General features: G+C 33.3%; 1 protein-coding gene across 1 annotated transcript; it reads left to right on the plus strand.

Annotated features, from left to right (window-relative positions):
• Positions 1-2,892: 2,892 nt before the first annotated feature.
• Positions 2,893-4,897, plus strand: LOC127839813 (zinc finger MYM-type protein 2-like). Its single transcript, XM_052368200.1, has 3 exons — positions 2,893-3,126; positions 3,725-3,897; positions 4,297-4,897. Exons 1-3 carry the CDS (start codon positions 2,893-2,895, stop codon positions 4,895-4,897), a joined length of 1,008 nt encoding a protein of 335 aa, XP_052224160.1.
• The last annotated feature ends 14,414 nt before the right edge of the window (positions 4,898-19,311 follow it).

Raw genomic sequence — 19,311 nt, forward strand, 5'->3', positions numbered from 1 at the left:
AATTTTCTTAGTCGTAAATTATTTCTTTAAAAATAGATTAGGAAAATTGAACTAGACGGAAAATCCCAAAGATATTTTAAGCAAACATTGTTTCATTATTTTAATCGTGTCGAGCCTAATACATTACAAAAAGATCAGTAACTAACCTGTTTTTCTGTTTACCATATCCCCGATTTTTAAGTAATAATGAAAAAAGACACTTAACAACTGCATCTTTAGCATGAAACAACATGCATCGTGTCGTATGACGTGTTAATAATGACGTCACGAATACGCGCACTTAATATTTATAAATAATGTTTATTTGCTTTTTGAGTTGCATTATGTGTTAAAAATATATTACATCTTGGTATCAAATTGTTTGTTTTGTTGAATCTGATTCGATTTTACTAAAAATGATAACTTTATAGTTGATTCCGAGTAATATGAACATTCTTCGCCGCGCGTGACAGCTATATTTCAGCACTGCTGAAATACAGGAAAATTTATTCCACAGTGGTTTATTCTGTGTCTATATCCAAATCGGTTAAAAGAGTTAAAATTCGTTTCTGAAATATGTTGAACTTAAAACACCTGACTTCACGGTAATTGTGTACATATCATTTCGTCCCCGCCAACAATTACACCAAGAAGCTTAAGTGTTATAATGCAGAAGATGATTGCACATTTTGAGGAAACAGCCACATGAGTCGCCCTTTGAATTGACTTCGAATCAGTCAATTAAATTGTGTATTTAAAATTGTAATTATCGTGTGTAAAAGTATATTGATTTTGTCGTTATGGGAATAAACAAAATGACAGCGTATAACTTGAGAGGTTCATCATTCTACTAAAATTATAACGCATGTTATTTAAAGAAACAATGGGCATCACAATGTTTTATATTGAACGTGCATTCCTTACACAGCTTCATATAATCGAATGCGACATGTAATTCACGAGAACGTCTAATATAAAATCCCAATATTTAAAAAGAATCCTCGTGGAATAACACACCAAAACGAAAATGCAAAACTCGACATGTTTAATAACACTTTACATACCAAGTAAACGATTTACTAATTAACGTATACATACATATCTCGTTAAATGTCTTCTTGATAGAAGAAAACGTGAAATGAATTAATTAAAACGACAATCTTAAACATGAAAATGATTAGTAATGTATTGTGTAAGAATTGTATACGATGCTTGAAAATCATCTACAATGTAAAACAGGTACAGCTCTTTTATGCTTTTGTAAACTGTATTGACGAGTGTATACACTACGGAAGCAGTCAGAAATTGAATCCCATGCAACCAATCATTATTAATTAAATACAACACGATATAAGTACTATAAAACTGCATTTTTATTCCATCATAGCGTTTTAATAGCGAGTAATTTGAAACCGTCCCATGAATTCAGGCAAAAACAAAGTATTGCATTGTAGTTTATGGACAAGGTATTGATAACTAAAAATACAAGACGTTGTCTACACGGTATGTGTACATCGTGGTGTGAATTGAAGTTATGTATTTTGTTCAAATATCATCTTTATTAATATTTATTATATACCTGCTTTATATTCCCCCCAAAAATACAAGTCGTATGCATCGGTAAAATACAACTGCACAGAAATAGTTCCCGTATTATGCTACTCGCTAGTTTTCCAATTCCGTATTACCATACTGTCCGGGTAAGCTGCATGATGCCCATAGTTGATAACTGGCCAAATGAATATGACCTCGACCGATGCGCTAGGCCCTAGAAGGAACACAATGTATGCAAGAGATGTGCTATCTTCACATGGTAAGCATATGTAGTTGATTTCAAATTATATCTCAAAAGATGGATAACATAAGAAACAGCTTTTGCTTACCCGTACTTCACCAATACATATATCACGCCAACCTGCGCTCGCTGAGATCTTAAATTAACTTCACAGTAAGTATTCAAAACTTTACACAAGTTGTGTGTGATGAGCTCAGGACAAGCAATATTGACTAGTTTTTCAAGTATTTTGTTGTTTTGGTGTTTCCAATAAATATTGAAGTGCCTCGATATTGCATTATTTGTCGTTTGTGTTTGTGTACATATATTATTTATCCCATTTTCACCGCGACATTGACGGTATAACACGTTGTGGGATATACTTGTCTGTCTTCAACACTGTGGAATATACCTGTCGCGTGCACGGACTACTTTTCAAATGACGTCATGCGATATGCGCTAAAATTAGGTCGATATTGTTTGATTCATCGATCGACTTTTAAGGTCATCCATTCGAAGAAAATGTGCATATTTTGCAGAAAAAAAATATATATGACATATTCATCAAAAGAAATGTTGAAATAAAATATAAAATTACACGAATTTTGTTATGTTATTTTTTATTTATATAAAAAAATACATTTTGTACGGCCCTGCTCAGTTTGTTGTAAAAAGTTGTCTGCTACAAAATTTATTGAAAAATAAATAAATAAGGATACACATTGAAAACAACAGGATTTGTAAGTAAAATGTCTGAAAACACATATGGTTTCAATATTATTTGGGATGATTTAAGTGAAGAACAAGTTAAACCAGTTGAAATGACTTATGAACAGTTTAAAAACGAATTTGGTTTTGATGCAGCTGAAATTGTTGATGAGTTTACACCTTGTGCAGATCCCATGCTCAATAACTTAGCAGGTGGCCAACCTTTAATTAATGATCAAAGTTTTGAAACAAATGAAACTCCAAATTCCAGTCTTGAAAGTACCTTGGTTCAAAATGAATTTAAAGACATAAATGTTTCTGATGTTCAACAATTCATCAAAAATTAAGAAAATAAAAACACGGCCAAAAAAACTTTGAACGACACCAACAAGTTCAAACGTTTCCTTGCATCGCGTGGCGAATACAGAGAAATGCACCATATTGAAGTTGATGTTCTTGACGACTACATTTCCACCTTCATATTATCACTTCAAAAATCCAATAGCACCGAGTATGAGCCCACTAGTATTCGAGGCATCCTTGGCAGTCTTGACAGAAAACTGAAGAGGCATCGTTTTCCATACTCGATAATGGCTGGCAGTGGGCCCCAATTTTCTCTGACTAGACAGACCTATAATGCCAAGAAAAAAAGCTTAAAGAAACAGGTAATCCATAATGCCATAAATGTTCAGACAAAAAATTGTGGGTACCCACACTCAAACTTCCAGGATTTTTTCCAATAAGCATTACAGTACTGTAGTCCAAGTAAAAAAGTAATATACCCTGACCCATCTGATTTTATTGTTTTTTAAGCCTTGAGCGAGAAAATATTAAATAACTAATAATAAACAACTGTGACAATTATGATCATTGTTTATGTTATAATAAAAATGCAGCAGTTGATGATGGGTACATTACATGTAGCACATAATGTACAATTAAATAAATCAAAACAAAATGTGTATGTTATTTTTCTGTATTCATGTGTCAATTTATTTAAACAAAGCCCCCTTAAGATGTGTTAACATTCATTGTATTTTACCTATGTTTTTTCTTCTTTAATTAGGCACCCATAAAAGGAACCTTCGAAATAAAAAAAGAATAATTTTCCCAATTCCCAGATGAAAAATTCCCAAAAATTAAGATTAGCGTGCGGGTATGAAAAAATACAAATATTTTTTCAAAATAAACAAAGAGCTGTTTTACTGTTGTTGACCTTTAAAAAAAGAAGAAACAAACAAACAATAAAACTTTTTACATAAGGGTAAAGGGAACAGGCCATGTGAAGCAGCACCACTAACAGATGGAGAGCTTGAAGTCATGTGGCAGAAAGGTGTCCTTGGATCTCACAGCCCAACAGCGCTGGTGAACACTCTTTGGCTCAACAACTGTCTGCACTTTGGCCTAAGAGGCACTAAAGAGCAGTACAATCTGAGGTAATAAAGTTGAAGTTGTCCACAATCTGAAAAATGGAAAAATCATTTAAATAGCCATAAATAAAATAGTTATTAACATTATAAACCAGGTGTTGATTTGTTTTGATAACGTTTCAAGCACAAATATGCCATGCATTTGTTTGCAACACTTACATTTTCCTTAATTTACCCGCCATTTATAAACAAGAAATATGTTTAAAAAAATGAATTTACTATTTATAAACGCAATAATGGCCAAAATAATTTGTTTTTCACAACTAAAATCAAATTTTAGTACTTAAACTATTCTAGTTTTTCCCCATTGACACCAAACCTACCATATTGAGATGTTAGGGTCTTTTTTTTGCAAAATTTCAAACTGATGTTAATTTTTAACACAATTAATTGCAAATTATACAGACGGGGTGACATTACATTGAAAGCTGCTGTTGATGGAACAGAATATTTGGACTATAACGAACGGCAGACAAAAACCAGAACGGGTGAAAATGTGGCAGATGTGCGAAGAGTGACACCTAAGATGTTTTCAACTGGAAAAAATGATTTGAGAAACCCTGTTGAAATTTATAAACTGTATTCGCAGAAGCGGCCCACTGGTTTTTCGGGACCCGAAGACCCTTTCTTTTTGGCACCGAACACAGTTTTTGGAAAAGATGCTTCCGGGACTAGTGGTGAGGGAGAGGTTACTTGGTTTATCAGACAAAGGGTTGGGATGAACAAAATGGGAAAAATGTTGAAAACAATGGCAAATGATGCTGGATTACAAGGGAACAAACGATTAACAAACCACTCTACCCGGAAACATCTTGTTCAAAAACTGAGGGAGCACAATGTCCCACCAACGGATATTATGGCAATAACTGGGCATAAAAATGTGCAGTCGATTATTAATTATTCTTGTGTCAGTGAAGAGCAACAAAAAAATGCTCAAACATACTTGCCTGTCACACTCCACGTGCAAATAACATCAGCAGCTCTACCGCCTCTACATCTCGTATAGCCCATACTGCTACCTCTACCACAGACAGTTGTGATTCCTTCCCTCAAACGTCCAACTGCCCCGAGATGCAAAATGTCAATACACCCCACAACCCGATCAGCTTTCAACAGCAATTTGCTAGCTCGCTTCAATCACAATTTTCCGGAGCAACATTTCACATTGCCAACTTCCATGTTCACAACTACTTTACTCGCAACGAACACGACAATACACATAAATAAATCCACAATGAACGAAACAGTGCCAAGCATCACATTTTTATTCATCTTGATTCCTCCACTTTTTTGAAAATGTGACCAGTAAAGGTCATGACCGCATATGTTACACGCGTGTTGCGCATTGCTCTATAATTAGAAATGTTCAATATCACTACGCATATGTATTACTAGTATATTTCATTTTTGTTAATTTTGAAGTGTTTTGTTATAGCAAGTGTTTTTGTTAAAGGTATTAAATTATTTGAAATATTCGTAAACAATAAATATTGTTGATATTTCTATTATCGTTTATTTCTTTACATAATTCTCGAACTATTTTTTTGAATTTTACAGGTGTTAGCAGTTCATAACAAACAAAAAAAACAATCGTTCGCTGTGTTTCATTGTTTTTGAAGTTTCCAAACATGCCACGTTTGTTTATTATTTATCTTGTTTAGTAAAACTTCGATGGGATAAATAGAATACTAGGATTAGCGTTGAATACAGAGAAGTTTATGTTGCTCGGCTCGAACACCGAAAGCGCTCGCCAAGGCTCGCGCTCCCGGCGTTCTAAGCCTCGCAACATAAACTTCTCTGTATTCAACGCTAACCTAGTACTCTCTATATCCACTTCTATATGGAAAACTTGCGTCTTCGATGCAAATGTTGCTGAAGCTGCATTTATATACGATACAAGTTACGATGATTGAAAGATGCAAAATATCAGAAAAAGAAGAGCTTATTATTTATTTCGGTCATAATGCAAAACCAAATATCAATAGTACTAAGAATGAATACCATAAAATATCCCTATCTTGCATAGTGAGTACTTTTAATTTCGCATCGAATTAAATAAAACAAGTGCAGTTGATTCAACTAACGACACTATTTGCAATCATGCCGATCCCTTTCTGGTAGGCATATTAGATTAACGGCTATAGTTGTAATAACTTTTTAATTTTCGCGTCTTGTTTTAGAGAAATTTTAAGACAACATGAAAAGTTTGTGCACAACATTTTGCTATATAATGGATACTCAGGTAGAAATAATGATACAATAAAATAGCACAGTTTTAAAATTAAAAAAATACTGAATGCTTCAGTAGCGTATTTATTTGGCTATTGTATATTTTCTAATAAAAATATCAAGAAATAAAAAATCAATTTTCTTATTTACAGCCAAAGCCTCAGTATATATTAGTCAAGGGAACATTACAATTGTGTTTTTTTGTGGCGGTATCTAGAACTAGGTAAAAAGTGGTGGATTTGTTCGATATGAATTTCATTTTTTTATTCCAGAATAAGTATTTTCCAAATATGTTTGATTTGATCTTACCACTAAACTACTTTAAAAAGAAACTCAATTGTTTATCATTATTAGTTTAAGCCATATCCGATTTCCTAATCCATACTCGAAACTAAATGTACACTATTAGACGTAAATATATGTGATGATTAATGGATGACTTCAATATTAATTTTTTCTTTGATATTTGTATTGAACACTGCACATTCACTGATGAACTTTTAAATAACAAATAAACAGGAAAAAGAAAAATCATAGCTTCTTGATTGATACATAATTATTACTTTCATTTATACAGAATTCAAAACAATCCGTCAACGATTACGTTAAGCATTGGAATTTCAATTTTAACAAGTAGGCTTAATTAAATGTCAGTTTTTTGTCAATAATATACTCGGATATATTGAGTGTTGAAAATGTCAGTCGAGGACAAAATGCTAAAACAAACAGTTACATATAATATTAATGACATTTTGGTAAGATGTACTTTACAAATAAACGTGATTTATTTCTTCGATGAATACGAAATTCCTTCGAAGATTGATCAAACTTATTATATTAACAATTAATTATCGGCTTAAAGCGTTCAACAAGCAATTAGAACTAGCCTCTTAATTCCAAACACGAAGATAGCAAATTGTTAATGAAGCATGTCTCGAAGACTAGCAAACATCAACAGCAAAGTAGAGCATTGTCGTTATTTTAAACAAAAACATGATTTTTAGTTTGTTTTTTATCGTCGTTAAGGTTACAATTAATTATTATCTGTGAGACTCAATAATTATCCAAAAGTAAATATGATCCAGTCTGTTAACATAACCTGATCATATGCTTGAATTATAACAATAGGCAAGTTCCCAATAAATGTATTATCAAATAAATGAACGTTTTGTATGATACTTTTGTTTCTTAAAGGGGCCTTTTCACAGATTTTGGCATTTTTTAACTTATTCATTAAATGCTTTATATTGATAAATGTAAACATTGGATCGTAAAAGCTCCAGTAAAAAATCAAGAATAAAATTTAAAAAAGGAAAAGAACATTGCCCGGAGCAGGTTTCGAACCAGTGACCCCTGGAGTCCTGCCAGAGTCCTGAAGTAAAAACGCTTTAGCCTACTGAGCTATTCCGCCGAGTACGCACGGTGGACGTATTTTATACCTTATATAAGCAATCTTCGTAGTTTCACAAAATTTAACGACAAAAACAGAACTCTCCAAATTATTCAATCGTTTCGCGTTGCAACGCTTTATAATTTTTAGGTTTTAAAATCGTCAAAAGATGCATATAATGGCTATATTAGACCATGGTAAATGTTCAGTATTACTGTTTCCTCACAAATATCATAACTAAAACGAAAATGTGCCAATCTGAAACAACTTTTTTCAATTTTGTCAATTTACCAAAGCGTGAAAAGATCCCTTTAACACAGGACACATTAATCAAAATATACATGAACTAGCGAGACATATACATGCATATAAAGACGTATACAAACGTGCTTTTATTTCTTTGAATTAATTCGACCAAATAAAGGTTCACTAGGGGAGAAGTTTAACAAGTTATATTTATGATAATCCATCCTTTAAAACATGTTTGTTATTGTGTTTAGTTTTGCTTTAAGGTGCAATTGCAATGATATATTGCAATTTAAATGCCTTTGCATGTTTGGGTATACTTCATATATAATTGTATAAAACAATTCATATAAAGGGGGTTGTAACCAACTCAATCGAATCAAACGTTTATCCGAAAGGACGAATTTCCTTTTTTTTAAATATCCGAAATATACAAATGAGTTGTATTGTTCTTCCGAACACATTTTGCTGAAGGAGAATACTCGGTATACATGTTATATTAATGTGCATATACGAATTACTAATGGAGCAATATTGGCCCTTAATTCGTTTGAAATTAGATGTATTTGCATTTTATTTAAAAATTAAATGGAACAGGAAATGTAAAACTCGAACTTGTCAATATTGATGTATTATTTTTTCGATTAACAATTGTTCATAATAACACTAATTTGCATACACGAACTGCCGAGTTACATTGTAAACTGATAGAACGAGCTTTAAGTACACGCTTGTAATACGGCATTGTACACGTTACTCTTATTCTGATTTCGGATAGGGTCCCATTATTGACGACAAACGTTTTGGACATTGTTTATCGCCTTTAATTGATTTCGGAGTGAACCTTGTTAAACTCATAGTGTATACATATATAAAGGTGTATAAAGAAAATACCCATATTCGAACTTGACCTTTATATTGTCTAGATACAACTTCTGACCAAGTTTAGTAAGATCGGATGAAAACTATTTGAATTAGAGAGCGGACACAAAAAGTGTGACAGACAGACTGACAGACGGACAGTGCGAAAACTATATACCCCCTTTTCTTCGAAAGGGGGCATAAAAAGAAATAACTGTGAAAGCAGTCTTATGAAACATATAACGATTTACAAGCACACAGTTCTTTGAAAAAAAACTGAGCAACTTAAAAGGTCAAATGACGACAATTTACATAGATAACAATCCTGACATTCCATACACAAATAAAGCACACGAGCTTAACATTTCTAAGTTTATGTCATCGTGCTAAGCGCACATGGGATAACAACAGTTGAAGAGATCATACTATAATATAAAATCAAAGAGTTGAAGGCACTGAAGTTGTTCGATGCTGTATAATCTTAGACGCAACTCAGTTTTCAAAATTATGTTTTAGCTATTTATATCGCAAGTGTGAAATGAACACAACCCATTCAAATTTATAAAGAGTGCGTCTTAAAGCACAGGTTGAGATGAGGGGGGGGGGGTTCAAATCATAAATGTAAAAGATAATTTAAGCTTCATTTTGGGCTTAATGCATATGCATTAATTGTCATCCCAGGTCAAGGGACTCTCTTTAAACGAAAATACCATAAAATCAAAAAGTGTCGTCCTTGATTAGCTTGTGCGCATTGCACAGGCTAATTAGTGTGCACATGCTAATCTTATTTGACATGCATTAAGCCCCGTTTTCCCTGAAAGCAGCCAATATGGACAGATTTCAATAATAAACACTAGACTGGCCAATGTCGTCATACAAGCTGTTAAACACCATTGATCATATACACACACTGCAGTGTACCAGAGGTGGACTATAAACAGGCAGATTCGGTGGTTATCGTTCCTAGCGTAGTAGAGCAGACGCTCCTAGCATTCGTCGTCTGCATAATTTTACTGCAGGTAGTGCAACAGGCACTGGTTATCGTTCCTAGCGTAGCTAAACGCATACTTGCTCTGTAACATTAGTTGTGAGCAAACGCTCACAACTAATAACCGAGACAACGGTGCGTCATGATACTCCAACTCCAAGGGCATGCGCTAAAATATTTTTTAATAAATAAGATTGCGATGATGATGATGATGATGATGATGCTGCTGCTGCTGCTGTTGATGATGATGATGATAATGAATGATGATGATGATGATGATGATGATGATGATGATGATGATGATGATGATGATGATGATGATGATGATGATGATGATGATGATGATGATGATGATGATGATGATGATGATGATGATTATGATGATTATGATGATGATGATGATGATGATTGCTAATTTGATGAAACGCCTTTTTATATTATTATATTCAATGGCGTTGTACAAAACATATATATGTACATAAAATTGATAAACAAAATAAGGGTGATTGATACTGTCATGTAACAGCTTATAACATATCGTTTGTTCTTATGAGTTTATTCTTATGATGGAAATTAATAAGGGGATATTTCAATAATATGTATATGCAATGTTAAGATGAAGTTTGAGACTTTTATAATACATGTTTGGGAGATATTTGCATAAACTAAGACCTGATTTAAGATTTATTTCAAGTAAGAACACAAATACGTTTACACCCAGGGTGGGGTATAATTGGGATCAATAAAATGAAAAGTCATTTTATCAAAGGACCATATACTTAACAATGAGTTCAGGGTCAGCATATAGACACGAGATTAATAGTACCCACACATGGTCATCGAAACAGCGCAGATGTAAGGGCACTGACAAATATAAAAGGATTACTCTATACCAATATAAATTGAGTAGATTTAAGTGGATTCGGCAAGCAAGTAAATACATGAATAGATTGTTCCTTCTAGAACATTTTAATAAGTCAACCAATCCGTAATAAGCCCGGACCTTGATGACCAATGGAAATTACAAGTAGATTTTATGTAAATTAACCTGGGGATAAAATGCAGTGTTTTAGTTAGTAGTGGAAAGAAAAATCTGCGTTTAGATTTGAAAAGAACTTGGAAAGTTGTCACGTCTTCTTGACGTGGCAGCCATGTTGGCTGCCGCGCTGTAAAATTGTATTTCGTGTACATTAGCAAGCGTTGTGTTAAAAGAAATATTCGACAGAAATAAATCTCGATTAAATCAGAAATGAACTTTGGTTGTTACTGTGTGTTATCAACGAACAATGTGTAATTACGTGACACAGTTCATTTTATGGTGCGCAGTGCCAGGATCAACCTGAAGTGCCACTTCTTTCACGGGCCAACGGAGAAAAAAAACGCAGATGGAAAATTGAGATTTTGAGACCACACCAAAAAAGAATGACATCGCGAAACAACGTCTTTCACAACGAATTAAATAACAAACAACGTGAAACGCATGGGACATCACGGTGTTTACTCTCAAACGTGAATACCTGGTTCTATTGCTAAAAGAAGACCCAACGCCAGAAGTTTTCGAAGGACAACAAGTGACGCAACACTGGACACAATACTTGTGACGTTAAACACTATAGAGTAGATGCAGCCGTTCAACTGTTTGACGTGCGTAGATAACGCATTTGGAATGATACTTCTGAGGCCTGAGACATGAAGGAGAACACTGCTATAGTTAATACCTCGTGCGCATTATGGCCAATAGAAGATCTTAATGTCCCGAGAAAAATGAAGACGCTGGGACTATCAACAAACGTACAAACGACAACGAAAACAACAACAACGATGACTACAACGGAAACGACAATCGACGACGAAAGTTAAACATCGGAAAGCAGAGCTGAATCATCAAACGCATTCCAATCGCCACGGACGAACCTACATTCGGCTTATCTTCAGGACGGCGGCAATGACATTAAATAAACATCGTATTCGCCTCGCGACGACTTCAATACTACATGGACGACACCAGACGTATTGAAGGCCAATGACCAACAGATGATGTGCTCCGCTACATACCGATAGACATTTATATTGTATAACAATAACTAATGTTATCTATTTCAGCAGAGACGCTTGTAAAATAATAATAATAATATTTTATTTTATTTTTAAATCATAAACTATGAAAAAAAATAAAATAAGGGGAAAGTTGTGTCATGTAACAGCTTATAACATATCGTTTATTCTAATGAGTTTATTCTTATGATGGAAATTAATAAGGGGATGTTTCAATAATATGTATATGCAATGTTAAGATGAAGTTTGAGAATTTTATAATACATTTTTGGGAGATATTTGCATAAACTAAGACCTGATTTAAGATTTATTTCAAGTAAGAACACAAATACGTTTACATCCAGGGTGGGGTATAATTGGAATCAATAAAATTAAAAGTCATGTAGATAAAACAATCGAAGGACCATATATTTAACAATGAGTTCAGGGTCAGCATATAGACACGAGATTAATAGTACCCACACATGGTCATCGAAACAGCACAGATGAAAGGGCACTGTCAAATATAAAAGGATTACTCTTTACCAATATAAATTGATTATATTTTAGTGCATTTGGCAAGCAAATAAATACATGAATAGATTGTTCCTTCTAGAACATTCTAATAAGTCAACCAATCCGTAATCAGCCCGTACCTTGATGACCAATGGAAATTAAAAGTAGATTTTATGTAAATTAACCTGGGGATTAAATGCAGTGTTTTAGCTAGTAGTGGAAAGAAGAATCTGCGGTTAGATGTGAAAAGAACTTGGAGAGTTGTCACGTCTTCTTGACGTGGCAGCCATGTTGGCTGCCGTGCTGTAAAATTGTATTTCGTGTACATTAGCAAGCGTTGTGTTAAAATAAATATTCGACAGAAATAAATCTCGATTAAATCAGAAATGAACTTCGGTTGTTACTGTGTGTTATCAACGAACAATGTGTAATTACGTGACAATACTATTATGAAGCATTTATTAAAGGATTAATAATCTTAAATTTTGTGATATAAGTAAAAATGCTGTAGAAAACTTTTAAGCAATAAAACAATACCGGCTACAATATTCAAACACAGTAAAAGTAAAAAATATTATGTAATAAATTGATATAACTAGGGTAAAACAATAATTCTAATGATACTAAAACAAACTTTTGGCACCATAAAGACGCTGTTTTTCATTAACTTAAAGAATACGTGAAAAGATATTTCTACATTCTGGCTGTCGGATTCCACAACTACCGGTCGCCTGTCACCCTTACGGACACTTCTTTAGGGTTTTGGGTCATAATCATGGTTATGATGATATTATACATTATAATATTATATTATATAATGGTATATACTATAATATATTAAAAATAGTATAGAATAATACTTTTTTACATACAATAGTCTTAACTTTTTGTAAGTGTATGCAGTTTTCACATTGTGTACAATTGTTGTCCAATGAACATTCAATTATATTGTTAATAGCTTATGTTAACTTTGACCTGTACAGCAACATAATTCTTACACATAGTATAGGGTATACAAATAACCGCTTATAAACTTAACTTAAATTTAATTTGTTTTCATTGAGAATGATTTTCAAAATAATCCAGTATAAATACATTAAGCTGAAGTATAAAATGACCTTATGTTCATACCTGTCAGTGGCGAATTTGGAGGTGGGGCGGAACTGCGTGCGCCCCCTCCCCCCAATAATAGATGTTTGTCAAAGTTACACTTTTTTAATCACTTGAATTCAGTTTACACTGAGATACTAGTAAGCCTATGTTTATGTAGTATGTAATTTAACCTTAATATTTATATTTCGATGCGTAAATGTAAAACGTATACACAAATAAGAAAAAATAATAACAATACCGTTTCGTCTTGCTTAAGAAAATTTGCAACTTTCAGACGTGCTTGGTGACAAATAAAGTAAAATGCATATTCTGCAGACGTACACACTACGAAGAATTTGCTAAATGCGTATATGACCAAATTACTATATTCAAACGTTACTATAACCTTTTCTGTGCAGTTTGATAAACGTTGAACGTAGTTCATAAATACATATTATACCCCCGAAAGTTATAATTCTTTATCTGCATCTGCTTCTTTTCATATCCGGAAACTATGTATTGCCTTCTCAAATTTAAAGGTTCATGCAGTTTAATAAGATCTTAAATTAAATTGTTTGTTTCTCAAAAATTTTGTTGATGCATTCACAATCCATTGTTTGTGAATTGTTAAATGTATCTGTAGTTAATTATTTTTATATGCAACTTAATACATATAAATACGTCTTTGAACACATGCTTCATCTTACAAATTATTACCTTTGTATGAAAACCTTCATAGTTAAAATGCGATGTTGTTTGTTTTTCAAAGGTGTCTATCGTTAAACGTATGTGTACATGTCTGTTGATTCAATTAAGCGAGCCGCATGCCGAAAGATATGTTATCCAACTCCCTACAATAACTCACAATGGAAAAGAACTGTACGAGTAAGTCATATGAAAAATCATAATAAGTACACTTTTAATAGTGGATTGTGAAGCATAAAGCAAACCATAGTTGTGATATGCCCCTTTGATGGTATCTTCTGAATACCCATCAATTGTATTTTTACTTTACTACGAGCTAATACAACGTTCAAGTGGAAGATCAAAGTACCGGATGGACATCAAGTGTTCATAAAATTAGGAATATTTCTAACTTGGTGCCAGTTCTAACTGTCATTCACCAAAGAACATGACCGTTTAGAATTTATCGTGCTGCGGTTGATTTATTTACTGTTTGAAAAAAAACTGGTGTCATTTGTTGCAATTTTAACGATTAATTAAACAAAATCTTTCGAGAGAGCAGGTTCGAAACTTTATTGACTCGAAAATATAGTATGTATTAACTAAATTTTACTAGCGTGTATATCATGCACATTGTATTGACTGAACATGGTAAAATGCATGACATAATTTTATATATTTAAATACGTTTTTCATATGGTATAAACACAATGCTATAAACATATAAACCTTGCATAGTGATGGTAAGCGTACTGTTGTTTGCATTTCAAACACGTATCACTTCTGTGAGTTGGTACCATTGTTTCTTCAAGGTATGAGTATTACCGATAGTGGTTGGGTCACGGACTAACACATTCTGCGGAAAGACACACTTGGTCTACGTTTCCATGAACAACAACCTTACTTTGACATTCACATCTGACCACAGCATCCGCGTCGGAGGATTCGAATTAAATGTGACTACCTTTCCGAATAAGTTAGCATATATCAACTACGCAGGTTATATAGCCTAACAAACATATAAAATATAAATATATAAACAGTTTGGGATTGTGTTTAAGATGATTTGACATAACATGCGCCGGAATTTATTTTCAAACCATTTAATTGAATATTTGGACTACATTCACTTTTTAAATCGAAAGTGGTGTTATGTGCGTTTTGTATGTCAAAGCATTATTTTCTATGCCAAACAAACCATGATATGTAAAGCAACGGGTCTAACAATGCATTTATACTTATTAAATAGGCTAAATATGTTCAAATGGCTGCTAAATAGGCTAACATGGGCTTTATGTGATGCATATTTCACTAAACAAGCTGAAAAGGCTTAATTTGCTAACTTCAAACACGTATTAAAATAAGTCTATATTAACAATAAGATCCATTGGGAGTGGTCAGTAATGAGCTTAGATGAAAAAAAAGTAAAATCTTTGTACAGGGCCACTTATAGAATAGAAACTGTTAACTGCCAAATAGTATAGCCCTTTTGCAATTGTTTTAACAGCAAACATATGATATTGCTCATAACGCTTAGTAACAAAAAAGCCATTTGAATAGCTTTTTATAACATTGATAGAGACCTTATATGTTTTTTTTATAAAATCTTGATACACACGTAACCTGGTGCTGTCCATTTGTAACCAATTTGGAATAATTAAAACAACTCATTGCTGTTTGCCATGCATTCGAATGTTATTGAATCAATACTTTAACTGTTAGGTTCCTTTTACCATGACTGTCGCCATAGAATTGACTTAGTTTAATAAGATGTATCGTAGAAACAAAACTTTCTTGACAAACTAGTCAGTCATGCTTTTCATGAGCTCACAAGAAAACAATTATTAATGTCAACATTTTTTAATTCCAAATCAAGTCTAACCAAGGCTAACTTAATGCTCAAATATCACATATTGACATGATATGTTTATGTGTTATATAATGGCAAACAGAAGCTTTTCCGAATGTTATCAAGCATTAAGCACATAGTTTTAAATCAAGTACATGTACATATGTTCAGCATGTGTATATATCACATCTCTTGAAAAGTATATGCACTTTGCCGAAATACTTAGGTTATTGTTAGTGTGTCAATCATCAAATATATGCCTCATACAGCTCGCTCAGACAGTTACTTATATATTGTACAGGCATTCTACGATATTCTGCAATAAATTGTCAGTGTCGACGGCTTATCTAATGACCCTGTTTACGGGTCAATGTAAAATTCGGATATGTTACAGCAAATACTATGGTAAGTGTCCTAAACTATTAAATATGGAGTATTCATGGTGTGTAAAAGACTTCATCATTCATCAGATAAATTGTGTAAAGCCAATGTCTCTCGTCAAAATCTTCGTGCACACAATGCATGTGTTCCGAGGTAAAATAGCGAATAAGATTTGTTTAAGCAATTACAATATGACTGTCCTTTTAAAACCGGGTTTCACGCGTTGCCGGTTGAAATCTAGTATCAGGTTTCAGGCAATACAAATATTAAGACCATAAGTTTTGCCTATTCAGAGCATGTGCAAAAGCTTAGTTATATTAAAATATTCAATTTGTGCGAGTTGTTTTTATCGCTTTGATGTGCATAACGAACAATTGGTTGATGTACATATAATTTCTGACTACTTCTTCAAGGCGTATGCATAGTTGAAAAATATAGTACACAAAAAGTCGCGTACCTGTTTTTTACATGTATGATTGTGTGCTAACCTGAGAATTCAACAGATTTGTTCATAGTGATCCGGAGCCCATCAAACTTTGGACTGTAATTTTGAACATCGAATAAAATACTAACATAACAACTGACTTTTCAAAGGATCTCACCTTTCTAAGCATTAATATATATTCTTGTTTAAGTTCATGAATGTCATTTCATTTCATTCTTTTAAGATAGGACGATCAACACACGGTTTACGCCGCCCGACCTCTGATTTGTTGTACGTGAATCAAGACGAGCTTCGTCCGGCGTCCGTCAGTCATCGTGCGGAGGCCCTCCGGCAATCAGACGGTCGCCGGCCGATGAATATGTCCATGGGAAATACCTTTAAATTTGCCGATACAATCAATCAGATGTCGTGCGATCGCCGGGCGATAACAGTGCGTTATTTGTCCGATCTTTTTTCGATCTCAACTCGTTTCCTTCCCGGACTTGACGTCGGGTAAAATATTTAGTGATACTTATAATTCAATCGGACACCGCCCGATGCTGCAAAATGACCAGGTGTCCGTGCGATCATCGGCAGAGCGCCAGCCTGAAGAGTGTAAAAATACGGCGTCCGCTGATAAGACTTTGATCGGTCTCTTTTTGAGACTGAGGTATAAGACAATTAAAGAACAAAAAAAATATGTACGAGGTAAGATAATACTCGTTATTAGCTTCGGCCCAAAATTGAGTTGTGTTCTGACACCTAACAAATAGATACATATTTCTTAAAACTTGAATTTTACAAGCGCTGTCGGTTTAAAGCCTTGAGTGACAAAACTGGTAGACCCCTCAATGTAAACTGACTAGATATATGCATGACAAGTATAAATATGAGGTTTTTGTGTAGATACTCCTTGAAGAACTGACCTTGTAGAGCTTTCTTGACGAAAAGTTCCAATCTTAAGAGCTTTTGTGTCATTTGCTGTGTTGAAAATTACATTTTAGATAAAGAATTTGGTTTATGAAACATTCTTTTTCTTGATCGCTACACCAGTGAATGTTTATGTTGTTATATTTATTAAGATTTAAAATCCTTTTTTTTAAAAATTTATATGTTGAAATAGTTTTCATACTTTTCGACCAACATTTTAATGTATTGCATTATTTATATCATGTAGTCAATACTTAATAAGAAATAGAATACATACATTCTCAAATTTTTATTTTGACACTTCATGTCTTACACGGCACATGGATACATTTTATGTAAATACATCTCCTAACATTATCTGGATTTTTTATATTAAAACAATTTAGTCCACCCTATGTAATAAAAATGGTAACATGCTTCATTTAAAATACAAATGGACGCTGTTATGCATTTGTTCTAAGACGTATTACAAAACTATGAACATGGTTACAGGGAACACAAGACAATTATTACACTAAACAATTTAATTATTTATAGATACTTTCATGAAATTCTACGCATGCATTTTATATACAGTTACACTTTTTTTAAAGCATCAAAAGCACCGCATCGCCAAGAATAAATCTTTGAATAAAACCGCAAAAGGAATTTTACATTTAAAATCCATTATGACGCTATTCCTGAACGTACATTTACTTACAGAATTTCATTCTTTAAATGTTTAGTCACTAAAACGGATTTAAGCAATTTAAATTCGACAAACACGTTAAAGATTGTGTATATAATATATCCTTAAATTTGTTAAGTTAAATCCGTATATAATTGGTATTATAGGATTTTAAGTTGTTAGACATTTATTCAATCATGCCAAACATGATGTTTCGTGGCTGTACTTGATTGTCACATACGCACACAATGCGGTGTTAGCACCTGTATTGCATCATCTCTCCATTCATATACCGTTTGAGTAAAACGAGCTATACTACATGATTTATTCGGCGCGATGTACTCTGCTTGAACACAGTTATATTGTAAACAAAACATCATACATTCGGATACCGTAAAAATACCAAATTTGTGCGTAAAATTCTGTCCTCGGAACCGGAGAAAGCCCCTTTGTATCGTATATGTAGTAACACATCCTGAAATAAAATTAACTCAAGTGTACAGTCAATTTGCAAAACAAGTTTCAAGAGGAATATATGTCTTCATATATTAGGAGGGAATTGGGTAAATGGTAGATAACGTTAAATGTTCATATAATTGTATTGTGTCAACACTCATTCATCAAGATTGTCTTGTATACTTGCCTTATAGTTCAGTAAATAATAATATTTTTACAAAAGTAATTAATAATGTGTAAATATTATTACCAAACGTATGTAGTTAACATATGATGTTAAAATATAAAAGTAACCGTTCAGTCCAAGTGTTATTGATCTATTGTCCAAATCAGTTCCGTCGTGTTGAAACAAGTAGAAATGATTTCGCCGTGTATCGTGTACAATCACATGGCTGGGTATCCATACGTCAAACAACATGTTGAGACGAGTAACTCCAATAGTAATCGTTATGATCTGAAGTAAATAAACAACTTATCAGCACACCACTAAACTACATCGTGTGTCCGTTTTCACGTACGTGAAACACTTGTCAATGTTTAAAAGGTATTTTACGAAATAATTTCCTTAAATTGCTGTTATAAAGGCTGTGTTGATTGTAAATAAACCATCGGGTGAAAAATATAAGAGTGTATCGAACAAAAAGAACGTTATCGAAATACGAACTTGACTAAT

Source organism: Dreissena polymorpha, chromosome 7, assembly GCF_020536995.1.
Source record: "Dreissena polymorpha isolate Duluth1 chromosome 7, UMN_Dpol_1.0, whole genome shotgun sequence".
Lineage (NCBI taxonomy): Eukaryota > Metazoa > Mollusca > Bivalvia > Myida > Dreissenidae > Dreissena > Dreissena polymorpha.